This window comes from Lithobates pipiens, unplaced genomic scaffold (assembly GCF_037356315.1).
Source record: "Lithobates pipiens isolate NorthernLeopardFrog02 unplaced genomic scaffold, aLitPip1_a1.2 Scaffold_16, whole genome shotgun sequence".
Lineage (NCBI taxonomy): Eukaryota > Metazoa > Chordata > Amphibia > Anura > Ranidae > Lithobates > Lithobates pipiens.
Window position 1 is genome coordinate 129,443,176 of NW_027507748.1, and position 13,882 is coordinate 129,457,057.

Consider the following 13,882-nt stretch of genomic DNA (forward strand, 5'->3'; position numbering starts at 1 on the left):
TAAGATTGCATTGAAATAAATCACACAGCATTACAAGTCATTATTTCTCAGTTGAGGAATATAAATAAAAACAATTTTTAGAATCCTATGTGGCGTGTCTGCACATATATTATTTTTATATGTCACCTCTAGGTTGTGCAGAAAAATTGGTTATATAAGTATACAGGGATTCCTGACTAAGGCAACCAATCTGTCCTAAGACTCCTCAATCCCTAGGTCTTATGCTTTGAAGGCAGCTTTGTAGATCCTTCTTTATCTCTATATAAAGGTTAATCTCTCAGTCCGAATCCATTTTCATCCGCAGATAGCAGGTACAATGGAGGAAGCAATAGGTTTGAACATTGAAGGAGTGAAGAAGAAAATTCATCATGGAGGAACAGGAGAGCTACCGAATTGTATCAGTGGATCAAAGGTTTGTTCCTCTTGTGTTGTAGCACTGCCAAGTCTAGATGTCATTGTTTCTCCTGTAACATTACTACTACCAGCGTTGTAAGTGCAGTATAAGAGGAAGTTATATGGAATTATAGCACAAATTACATGTCTACCTGGATACCTGGAGTTTGTAAGAGGTTGAACTTATTTTCTAACCTAAGTACCTTCAGTACGTAACTATTAATTGAATAGTATCTCACCCAGTGATTGTAATTTTCAGCTTTCATTCTTGCAGTTTAATATCATTTTTAAAGGTAATGTACAGCGTGTAGTGTTTGTGTGCACAATTTCATTTTATTTATTAAGTTTAGTATATAAAAAAATCAAATCTAAAAAATATATTTTTCCCTTTTTTTTTAGATAGATATTGCAGATTAAAGTATATCCAAAACAATTTTTTTCAATTTTGTATTGAGTTTTTTTTTTTTTTTTTGTCCTATACATTTTCACTTCCTGTCTTGTAGACACAACAGGAGAGAGAGAAAATCTCTTCAAAGCTAGGGAAATCAACTCTTTAGCCCTGTACACACGGTCGGACTTTCCGATGGAAAATGTGCGATCGGATCGCGTTGTCGGAAAACCCGATCGTGTGTGGGCTCCATTGGACTTTTTCCTGTCGGAATTTCTAACACACAAAGTTTGAGAGCAGGATCTAAAATTTTACGACAACAAAATCCGATCGTTTAAATTCCAATCGTGTGTAGACAATTCCGACGGACAAAGTGCCACACATGCTCAGAATAAATTACGAGACTAAAGCTATTGGCTACTGCCCTCATTATAGTCCCATCGTACGTCTTGTAGGTCACCGCGTTCAGAACGATCACATTTTCCAACAATTGTGTGCGACTGTGTGTATGCAAGACAAGTTTGGGCCAAAATACGTCGGAAAAAAATCATACCGATTTTGGTGTCGGAATGTCTGACCGTGTGTACAGGGCATTAGACAGTTGTCACTGGAACAGGTGTCCCCTCTATTGACCCAGAGATAACTGTCACAGGACACGGAAGAAAATTGAATTTGCCTAATGGGGACACAAAGAGCAAATAAAACCTGAGTAGGGTTCTTACCCCATTCCAGTTGATTCAAAACAGTTGATTCAAAATTGAAGTTTTGCCTTAACATACACTCTAATATGTTGTATCCTCCCACCAAAAAAAAAAGTAGGAGTAAAAGAAAATGTTCTGCACTTGCCAAAAAAATGTACATAGCCTTAAACAATAAGTCTAATGCAACACTACATCTAAGACCTGGTAAACTGCAATATGATATTTATTTTTCATGGATTTAGATACACTTTAAAGCATAATGTTACGGAGCGAATGATGACAGTAACGTTGTTGGAGTCAGAAGCAGTTTTTATAACTATAGTCAGAGCTTAGCAATTTTTTTTAGAGTGACACGTTTTTGGATCTTTTATCAAAGAATCTGCTTATATATGAACAGTGTTTCCAAACAATGGCCATTACCGTGTATTGGCCTACAACAAATCATATAATTATATGATTGTTTTTTACAGCATGTTTCATCGTTTCGTTACTGTAAGATCCAGTGTCTGCCCTTTTAATCTATAGAGCATCATTTCAGAAATTATATTTTCAACAGCAGGTTGAGGTATATGCCTAGCAGATATATTTGACTTTAATTAACACAGTGGCAAGCACATTTATATTTTATGACATGCCATTCTATACGTTGCTGTATAATCTGTGGCCTCTGAGAATGTCCCCAGTATTATCAGTGGCATTATCAATTAAAGCAGCAGGATTACACACAACAGATGGTGGTATATGTCTTTTGTTTTCTTGACATACAAGCTAATTAACTGTAGAGTGAATATGAAGGGCTGGATATTTTTATTTTTTTCAGCTAAAAGAATTTAGCATCATACATTTATAGCAAAGACAGCACATGCATACTAAAGGCGTAACTAAAACATGCCAAAACATGTCCAGACCAAATATAGATGATAACTTGGCATTAAGTCCCTGCTCAGATTTCTTATTATAGACTGAGAAATTAAAAAAAAGGAGCATTCATAAGGAGAGTGATAAGTCATAAGTCAGTTGAGCTTCCGCATGACATGATGTTGGTGCCGGTGAAATATTCATGTATGTGTATGAATTTGGGGCAAGCACCATGTGGGGAGGCACACTGTCACTGAGGCTGGAGTGTCTATATGGACACTGTATCCTCACTACATCTGAGCTCCTTCCCCTCCTCTATAGCTGTTACACAGTGCAGTGGCAATGAGTTTTGTAGCTGGGTGGGCAGAGGTTGATGGGGAGACCATAGTTTCCCCATTAGGTCTAATAGACAACCTGCTATTGCCTATACAGTATCCAACCACTGCCCATTGTCAAGCGCAAAGAAAGAGCAAACCGGATGGAGAACTGGTTCCTCAGCTTTGCCATCAGGCTCCGCCCAGAAACAGCATCGCTGGGTGCCAGGCACCTGTCTACTGAAAAGCTGACAGCGTGTTTTCCGCTGCTACCTCCTCCTCTCCCACCTGTCACTAGTTTTCAAACAGCAGGGCCAGGGCAACCTCTCGTGTGTCCATAGTGAGTAGTCCAGTCACATCACAAGTTGTACTGACTTCCAGGGTAAAAATTCTTCTTAGTCCAGATTGTACTGCCCTGTGTGTGAGGATGGTGGCTGGAGACTGGGCCCTTCCACCCTCCTAGCTGTGCCTGTTCAACCCCCTCACTCTCAGGGGTATCTAAATGTTGGCCCTCATTCCTTCTGGGGCTCGACAGCCAGATTTACATAGATACATATTACATATTATGATCTCCCCAGGTTTGGCTGTGGATCATATCCATAGTGCAAACATTCGCACAAAAGAAAGAATTGATCAATAACTTCTTTACTGTAGAAAGTTGAGTGGGAGCATACCAGTTCCAACTTCTTTAATCCAAAGCTGTTCTCAACAACAATAGAGGTAGTGTATAACTACCCAACTAGAAGATGCTCGTTCCTTAGCTTTGGTTTGGCTGGAGTGATTAGTCTAAACTTTCCCTCTACTGCCTTCCATACTTCCTTCCCCCTGAAGGGGGGACCCAAGGAGGAGACCTTACTGCCTCTTCCTCAGCTGTGATGCGGTAGAGCTTTACATTATTCACCCAGGAGTGCAGAAAAGGGAACTTCCAGAGAGCCTAGCTCTTTACCAGGGAAGAAAGAGAGCAGGAGCACAGCAGCCTTGTCTTCTTTCCTTGCTCTCTCCAGGCTTCTGCCAGCTCCCCCTCGAGACTATATGGGGACTTTCAGAATCCTCTACGTAGGAGGAGTAACCTTTAAAGGGGCCTACCCTGCCCTCTACCTGCCTCCAAACATACTGCTTTGCATTCTGCCTGCATCTATACACCAAGTTTGAGTTGGTCTTAATTGACTCCAGTTTTGTTAACTATGAATCCGAGGTAATACTTTTTGAATTTAGGACAGTCATAGCACCTTTCTGTTAAAGTGGTGCTATTAAGAACTACCTCAATATGCCACATGTGTTGGTCAAGCTACCAATACTGATGGAAGGTTTTTTTTAATCTGGCATGGCCATTTTAAAGGGGACATACCACCACAAATGTGTCATAACTACTTTATTCAATTCGCTAAACTGTTTTAAGCTTTTATCACTAATTTATTTTAAAACACATTGCTGTCTTCTTGCACAGGGAGTGAACGCAGAAATAAATACTTTAGTAGCTATCACTGTCAGTAATTACTATTCTGCCTCGGCACCTGTCCTTCTCCATTGGCCTTTGTCTTTTGACTTTGCATTTAACACTTCTGAGAGTTTCAGATTCTTGTGTATCCTGCCGCATGCTGTGGGTCAATCCTCCATCCCCTATGTCACTACAGTACTCAGCAGTGATGCAGGAGTCGCAGTATGGAGCCATGATACATGGCGTGGGCACAAGCCAGAAGAGGTGAGTATATTATTTCCATTGCAGGTGAATATTGTTTGCAATTGTTCCTCCTCTATGGGACATCATGCAAGGGAACCTTATTCTGCATATCGAGTCTTGAAGGGATGGAAGGAGGTAGATCTCCACTAATTTAGAAGCTCTTGAGCTTATATGTTCTTCTTTAATAATGGTGTCACAATGAATATGAAAAGATTCATTCATGTGGAATATTTGCTACCACTACAACAAATCAGCCTATTACTTATCTACTTCAGGATAGGTAATAAGAGCAAGTTTTCAACTGGTTGTCCTAGAAAGTGAAATTGGTTTGGTCAGTGAAATTTTTGCGCATGCAATTTAAAGTGGAGAGCCACCCTGAAAAAAGAAAATACATTAAAAATTAGAAATAAATCATAAAAAAGAAAATTAAAAAAACATTTTTTTTTTACTTACCAGAAATGCCTGTTGCTAGGCACATCATCCTAAACTGCCTCTTCCTCCTCCACGGAGATCTTCTTTCTTCTCTCCTCCGTGCGGCGTCTTCTGGGTAATGGATCGCGCTGTGTTCTGGGAACTGTGTGTCCCAGAACACAGCGCGTCCCATTCACAAAGCGCTGTGCGACTCGCACATGCACAGTAGGAAATGGGCAGTGAAGCCTTGCCTGTTTCCCTTACCCAAAATGGCGGCGCCAGGACCCGAGACGAGGGACGGGTCAGCCTCGGGCGGCCGACATCGCGGGCGCCCTGGACAGGTAAGTGTGCTTATTAAAAGTCAGCAGCTACAGTGTTTGCAGCTGCTGACTTTTACATTTTTTTTTTCAAAACCGGCCCTCCTCTTTAAAGCCGGTACAAACTTCAGTTTTTTTTTAATGCAACCCAGCAGGTTGCACAAACAAAAACTGCCAGCTCCAGTCGGAGACGCTGTACTAATGCTCCAACATTAGTGCATCAATCTCCCCCGCTGAGCTGTTGTGTTCTGACAGAGGGAAGGCCCCCCGCCAGAACACTATAATCAGCGCTCTTTGTCATTGGCTGAAAGTGCTGATCGGGAGTCAGTCGGCTGCGGGTTTTTCAGCATGCATGTCCAACAGAAACCAGATGTTCCGGACAGACCGTCATACTCATGGGCCCGAATGTCGACTGTGTGCACCTGGCTTAAGGATAGACCTGAGCCTACCAACCAGTTTTTCAATTAATTCTAAGTACAAGTCTTATAATGCTGATAGAAAGCTGTTCCTTTTTCCATTAAGTCTTAGAAAGTGAGGAATAATAACTGTGCTTGTCACTTAGGTAGTGGCGTGATTGTTTTACAACCACAACCTCTGTGGAATTATCCTCAAATATGTTTTTCGTGATCTAAATAACTTTTAGAACAAGTCAGCATATTTCCTAAGTTAATTATGCTCAAAAAGAAATAACTCCCTTGATCACTACCATTTTTAATTGTGTTTCATTGCCAGAGTTATATAGGCCCAGAGAGGGAGCACAAAGCTGCACAGTATAATTAATCTTGTTTATACTTACAAAATTAAAGGAGAATATGCCCTATTGGCAACTGAAACCACAAAGCTCATGGGATGAGAAACATGGAAGTCAACCATTGTTTAGAAAATATTGTGTGCATTTTAATTAACACTTTCTGTTTAAGGTCTAATACACCCATTTTTTTAATTCATTTTGCATGGTTTTTGGAATAGTGAACAATGAGTTGTTTGTTTTTTGTAACACTCAAGAACTTCAGTAGTAAGATATACCCAACTGAATTTACAATTTCACCCAGCTGAAAATGACCAGTACATGTTTCTAATATAGTGTCATGAACCCCCCCCCCCTCCCCCAGTGAATTGTCTATAAAACTGGGTAGGCCCGCTGTGAGTGACACCATCAAAATGGACTTGTAGAAAAGGTAGACACAAATTACCATGGTAAAATCTAATCAATGGAGTCTCTGAATCTTATAGAAAACCAGTAAAAATGTTTTCCAGGTACACATCTGTTTTCTGTAATTGTCAAAATATTTCCATTAATTAAGTCAGTGGGTCAGTCTATCCAAAACTGACTTTCTGTTACCTGTGGAGTCACCGGTGAGTTTCTCATAACTTTTAGAGACTTCACCATTAAGAAATTCCTGCCATGACTAGTGAGCCTTTTTCCCAACCACCTTGGAATTTTGGATGGCTGCTTCTACCTTGGGAATTAAAGGATTAGTCCACCCAAAATAAATATTTATGGAATGCAGTGGGCACAGTCACCTGCTAGATTCTTACAACTCTTACTTTCTCCAGTGGTAGGAAATTTCTGTCACAGTTCCTCTATCCATTTCCAACCCAACATGGAATTATGGTTTCAGTTAGTCTGTAGGGTCTGCTGGGCTAGAATCAAATATTGTCTATGCTATAGTTCCTGGATTTGTTTCTGCATGCAGTATGTTCTTGGAATACCACTGGGCACATGTAGAAATGGTTTACAGTACTGTATGTGATGTCCTCTCTGCTGTTAACTTGGCATATCAGTAAAAAGGAAGCTTCAGTAAAAATCCTGCGGATCTGCTTACTGGTACTCGACATTCTACACTCAGCAGTAGTATATTTTAGGAACCTAACCTAGTTGCTAGACCGATTTTATAACTGATATCTTGGTGCAAAGGATATGATCTGAGTCAGCGTGAGAAAGATATAAGGTAGTAGGTAGATAAATAGGTAATAAATAGTCAACAATAATGTATAAAACAGTGTCTATTTTTTCTGCTGAAATTAATCTAATTATGCTTTACGCTATAGTAAACTCACGCCTGTAGTTTAAAGTTTGGGCAGCTATGGGTTTTTCATTTGAAACCCCCTACATATTGATATTCCAAAAGCTATTATAAGTTTGCTAAAAATGTAGTATTTAGAAAGAATGTTTTTATTTGTTAGGACTTGTATTTAGCGTTGCACTTTGCTATCTCTATTCATCTTGAGAAAGGCCACATATACTGTATATATGTTATTTTTTTTATTACAGGCATTCATTTAGCACAAGAATTTATGCAGCGCTTTGCATATATACAGTATATACTGTACATTCACATCAGTCCCTACCCTCAAGGAGCTTACAATCGAAGGTCCTTAGCTCACATTTGTACATAGGGCCAAGTTAGACAGGAGCCAACAATCAACCTACCAGCATATCTTTTGATTGTGGGAGGAAACCCACACAGGTACAGAGAGAACATGCAAATTGAATGCAGGCAGTACCTTGGGTGGGATTCAAACTGACAACCCTAGTGCTATTAAGTGGAAGCAAAAACCGCGCACACACACACACACACACACACACACACACACACACACACACACACACACACACACACACACACACACACGCACACACACACACACACACAGTGTTATGTATATTTTGGTAACTCTTAACATTTTAGGGACTTTGAGAATACAAAAGGTTAACAAAAGGAATATTAATCCTGGCACAATTATTAGAATGCTAGACAACAATCTATTATTGTTGTCTATAACCCCTTCAGAAATATTTTCTCTCTCTAACTTTGGAAATGAGTGTCATGGGGACATAAAATTATGGGAAATCTCTGCTTTGGGAAAGAATTAAAACCTATGGTAAAGTGTAACTGAACCCAAAAACACTCTTAGCTGTGGTAGGTACATTCATATTTTTTTTCAGGTTTTGTTTTAGCTTTTATTTCCACCTTGTGATTCTCACAATAAAACACTTTCTGTCCCAGAGTGATTATGCTGTACTGTAAGGAAAGCCTTTGTCATCCTAGGACAACCCTCCTGATATGAAGGATAAACACCTCCCCTCCCCTCATCTCCATTACATATGGAGGAGGTGCTTTTAGTTCACAGAAGATTGCTGAGAACATTGGCATTTCCGTTCAAAGGAAATTAGATTTCTAACAGGATCAACAGTTATTCCTGTGCTAAAAAAAAAAAAAAAAAAAAAAATCAGCATCACTGAGACCACCCTCTTCTTTCCAGAGTTTGCTAGAAAGATCTGAAAAGAGAGGAGGAGAGAAGACGCGGAGCTGCCTGGGGTGTTTTAGGGAGCCCTAACCAATCTCTAATACCCAGGGTCAGCCCAGCTGGGGAGGAGTTGTCGGATGAAGAACTGGAGTGAGAGAGTATGGAGACTGTTGGGACCTTTGAGGGAGCTCCCCAGTTGGGAGGGGTGGGACCTTGGACCTGGGCTCGGGTGCAGTCAGGACCACCTTCAGGGACACATGAACAGGTCCCAGACTGAAGGCACAAGAGAGAGCAAAGAGAGGACAACGGGAGAGAGCACTAAGAGATTTCTGGGAGGACAACTAGTTGCAGCCAGGAGGGTTGGTGAGTGAGGCACAGTCAGGAGGACTGGGAGGCATTCCTAAAAGGACTGGGATCTTGCAGTCTGAGATGGGTGCAGAACCAGAAGTGTGGACTGTGATGGAAGGGGCGGTGGAAAGAGGCAGCTGCAGCCAGGAGGGCTGGCAGGGCTTGAAGAAGGCTAACTGTGATAATTAGCCATAGTAGGGCAGCTAGCACAAAGACTTTTCTGCTACACCATAGGGGCCCGTGGTCCCAGCCTACAAAGGGTATTTGCTTTATGTCTTGGAGTGCCTGAGAGCGAATGCAGGGCTAGGCAGGTTGACAGACATACCACACTTCTCAGCAGCTTCTATGGGGGTACCGCTACAGGTATATTTAGGTAAAGCCAATTAATGGCAATAATTATTTTGGCTGCACTTATCCAGTGTGTAAATCTGAGGAGACAGTATAATAGAACTTCCATAGATCATCTTTTAAGCTTTTGCATTATATGTTCCTGTCCTGAACACTTCATAGATTTTTGCAATTTAGTCTCATATTTTCTCATGAATATATCTGTTTGCTTTGTGTCTTAATGAAAATTAAATGTCACTTTTTAATTATCAGAGATAATAAAAGCAATGTTTGTTCAATAATACCCATGATGACATTCAGACAGCATAAGATGATCTTTGTAAGTTTACTACTTAGAGATGATTGTATCTTGGGACTTTTTTAAATGTCTTTTTTTTATAGTCCTAACTTTATCGTAAAGGAGCATCATAAGCAATCAGAATGTTCTTTACAGAACACAGATAAGGAATGAAAAATGATTTAACAAGGATGAAAGAAAAATAGGTATGGGTAGTGTATCGTCGTACAAATGTCACATGCACTTATAAGCACTGTAAATCAGCATGGGATCACAATCATTACCACCAGGACATAGTGAGATACAACCCACAATAGCTTCCTTTCACTCTTTATTCGATGAGATTGGTCATAAAAGCATTATATTCATTTATTTCTAAACCTTTATACCCTAATGCCCTAAGGCTGAGCTGCAATATGGGGATTATCATAATATCTTAATATAAAAACCTGATTGGTCTGTGTTGATGGCTAATGGCAACAGCTGGGTCCCTTTCTTCTTCTTACAGCTGATGGCAAGCAGGTCTCAGAAGATAAGATATGTTGAAATATTGAGTGATGGAGTAACGTTTGGAATGAAAGCACCAGTAGTCTTCTAAACTGGTTCCAAAGGCATGAATTGCAAATATCAGGTTGTGTATGGTTGTCTTAAATTAAGCCTTTCAGACATTTTAAACTTTTCTTTTCATCCCTTTAATACTGGTTTCAGTTTGTTACAAATGGCTCATATTGTCTGACATTGTATGGCCCACCCACCTTTCATCCAGAACATTCTTTTTGGTCAGTAAAGCACTTTTATTGGGATGGATGATAAAGGGGCTTCGTCTGATGCCTTGGAGCCCCTAAAGTGGTTCTAAAGGCTCAATGTTTTTTATCTTCATGCATTCTATGCATGAAAGTAAAAATCCTTCTGTGTACAGCAGCCCCCCAATACTTACCTGAGCCCCTTCAGGTAATGGACTCAGGTAAGTATTGGGGGGGACTCTCCCTCCTCGTTGGCTGAGGCAGCAGTGGGAGCCATTGGTTCTTGCTGCTCTCAATCACATCCAGTGAGCCAATGAGAGATAATGGACACACAGAGCAGCGCCCCCCCCCCCCATAGCAAGCTGCTTGCTGTGAGGGCCATTGGCAGGAGAGAGGGGCCAGGAGCACCGGCGGGGGATCCGAGAAGAGGAGGATTGGGGCTGCTCTGTGCAAAACCACTGCACAGAGCAGGTAAATATAACATATTGTTTTATTTTACCAAAACAAACAGTCCTTTAATAAACAAAACTAATTTCATAATGTGAAGTGAAAGTGAAACCAAAATAAAATTGGTGTTAATAGATGGCATTTCCATAAAAAATAAAAATGTGATAGGCATCTTGATATATCTGTTTTCAGACATCTTTCTAAATGATATACCCATCACATTAGGTTAAAGAGTAAAAAACAATCCCGTCTGGGTGATCAATGTATTTTGCAAGGATTTTAACAAACTTTGTAGCAGCAGAGTCCTACTTGTTCCTGTTCATAACGTCTTGGTGCTGGGCGCGCACAAATATGCGGACGCTTGACAGGTGGGCCTTAATGCCGAGCGGCCGCATATATGCAGCCCTGTTAAAACAACTTACTGTGTTGAGCATGCTCCGTACATGCTCCCAATGCATACTTGCAATCGGAGCTTACCGATCATGTGACCACTGTGTCAGCCAATCACAGTGGTCACATGACCTGAATACCCTCCTCCACCTCCGGGCTTTTAGAACTAAAGGGCAGGAGGTGGTCGGCATGAAAAAAAAGCTGTATGTTTAACTATATCCTAGGAATACTGATTTTTGAATGAGAGTCTCTGTGTTCATTATAATTAATAATTAACCCTTATTGATTATCTCACCAAAAATATACAGTTAGGTCCATATATATTTGGATAAGGTGCAATTTTAGTTTTTTTTCAGGTATTTACCAAAACATCTTCAAGCTATAGTTATATAATGGATATATGCACATTCTCAGGTATAATTTGAGGGTATGTACATCCAAATCGGAGGGAGCGTTTAGGAATTACAGCTCTTAAGAATAACCATTCCTCTTTTTCAAGGGACCAAAAGTAATTGGACAATTGAATGAAAAGCTGTTTCATGGCCAGGTGTGGGCTACTCCTTTGTTATTTCTTCATCAATTAAGAGTCTGGAGTTGATTCTAAGTGTGGTATTTGCATTTGGAATTTATTGCTGGGAACCTACATCATGCATTCAAAGGAGATGTTAATGCAAATGAAACAGGCCATTGTAAGGCTTCAAAAATGAAAAAAAAAATCCATCAGAGAGATAGCAGCAACATTAGGAGTGGCTAAAGCAACAATTTGGTACATTCTGAGGAATGAAGAATGCACTGGTGAGCTCAGCAACATAAAAAGGCCTGGACGTCCATGGAAGACAACAATGGTGGATGATCACAGGATCCTCTCTATGACATACCTTAATTATGAGGGACGACTGTAAACGCTAAATTTATTCTCCCTGGAGAAGAGATGCTACAGAGGAGATATGATAGCATTTATACAAATATCTCAATGGTGATTTTTAGTCCTAGGGAGTGTAAGAGGACACGGGGACACATGATGAGACTGGAAGAGAAACAGTTTAACCTTAAGCTGTGTAGGGTTTTTTCACTGTCAGGGAGGTCAACAGGAAGTATGGATAGTTTTAAAAGACTGTTGGATGGGCATCTTAGCAAAAACAATATACAGGATTATGGGAAACTATTTTTCTATACACACACCTACACAGGTTTTTCTAGCTGGACTATTGTCTTTATTCAACCTTATCAACTATGTAAAGAGAAACCCATTCACAACATCCAGACAAGTGAAAGACACTCTCCAGGAGGCGGGCGTATCATTGTCAAAATCTACAATCAAGAGAAGATTTCATGAGAGCAAATACAGAGGGTTCACCACAAGGTGCAAACCATTCATAAGCCTGAAGAATAGAAAAGCCAGATTAGACTTTGCCAAAAAAAATCGAAAAAAGACAGACCAGTTCTAGAAAAGCATTCTTTTGATTGATGAAACTAAGAATAATCTGTACCAGAATGACGGGAAGAAAAGTGTGGAGAAGGCTTGGAACAGCTCATGATCCAAAGCACACAAGGTTATCTGTAAAACATGGTGGAGGCAGTGGGATGGCATGGGCATGCATGGCTTCCAGTTGCACTGGGTAATTGGTGTTTGTTGATGATGTGACAGGTGACAGAAGCAGCCGGATGAATTCTGCAGTGTTTAGTGTTGTATTGTCAGCCCAGATTTAGCCAAAGGCAGCAAAGTTGATTGGACGGCGCTTCACAGTACAGATGTACAAAGATCCAAAACACACTACAAAAGCAACACAGAATTTTTTGAAGGAAAAGAAGTGGATTATTCTGCAATGGCCATGTCAATCACCTGATCTCAACCCACTTGAGCATGCATTTCACTTGCTGAAGGGAAAACTAAAGATAGAAAGACCCACAAACAAAGAACAACAAGACAGCTGCTGTTAGAGCCTAGCAAAGCATCAGAAAGGATGGAATACAGACTTTGGTAATGTCCATGGGTTCAAGGCTTCAGGAAGTCATTGCCAGCAAAGGATTCTCAACAAAATAGTAAAAATTAACATTGTATTTATGATTATATTCATTTGTCCAATTACATTTGAGCCCCTGAAAATGGGGGGACTGTGTATAAAAATGGTTGTAGTTCCTAAAATTTGTACTTGATATTTATGTTCAACCCCTTGAATTAAAGCTAAAAGTCTGCACTTCAAATTAATCTGGATTGTTTCAATTTAATTTTATTGTATGAAAATTGTGTCCAAATATATATGACCTAACTGTAATACCTATTGCAGAGGATGACAACATTTTTACCTGTATCTTAATGCAGACGTTTGGGAAAATCAGTGAGCCAATCACACAGGTAAGACATTTTATTTCTAGGGAAGTTATGTACACCAACTATGTACAGAAGGCCTGCAGGTTGCCATATTACTTTGAATTTTACAGAAAATTGCAGCGCTGCTGAAAGGACATTTTTAATAACATTAAATTGCAATATGATTTGTGTTGCAATTGTATATGCTATAGTTTTTTTATTTGCTGTATTTTTTCATGAGAGTGGAGTTACCCTTTAAAGTTAAAGCAACAATATTTTGATCACAAACCAATGCATTACAATATCATGTGAAGCCACCTGCAGTGGTGAGATAAGATACCAGCCACCCAGGGAGGGCACTGGTTTCAATCTGTCAGTTGCCTCATACAGTGGCATTGTTAAAAGAAGTTGTAAACCACTGCAGAGCAATGATCAAATATGTCTGCCCAGTTTTCATACGTAATCAAAAACAATGCACAGAAAATAATTTAAACACAAATTACATAAATGTATATCTGCTGTCTATTAAATGTCTAAAAAATCATGTAGCACTAACCCCTGAAGGAGCTGCTCGTTTGACTGGGCTTACCGTTACCTTCTTCAACTCAATTTGCGTCTAGGGGTTCCCGTGGTAGATGGCCCAGAAACTTTAGAGACTGACGACAGATCCGCTTAAAGGGATTTTTATTTGCAAAAAATGTAG

General features: G+C 40.0%; 1 protein-coding gene across 7 annotated transcripts in view; it reads left to right on the forward strand.

Annotated features, from left to right (window-relative positions):
* The first annotated feature begins 268 nt into the window (after window positions 1–268).
* AIPL1 (AIP like 1 HSP90 co-chaperone) overlaps window positions 269–13,882 on the forward strand; it is a 150,997-nt gene continuing 137,383 nt past the window's right edge. For 4 of the 7 annotated variants that reach the window (XM_077480460.1, XM_077480465.1, XM_077480467.1 and 1 more), the window contains exon 1: window positions 269–412. In XM_077480460.1, the coding sequence (XP_077336586.1) occupies window positions 317–412 (96 nt within the window). In that variant the 5' untranslated portion in view covers window positions 269–316. Of the gene's footprint in view, window positions 413–9,796; window positions 9,920–13,151; window positions 13,225–13,882 lie in introns of those variants that run through there. The other 3 variants (XM_077480462.1, XM_077480466.1, XM_077480461.1) reach the window with 3 other exon arrangements.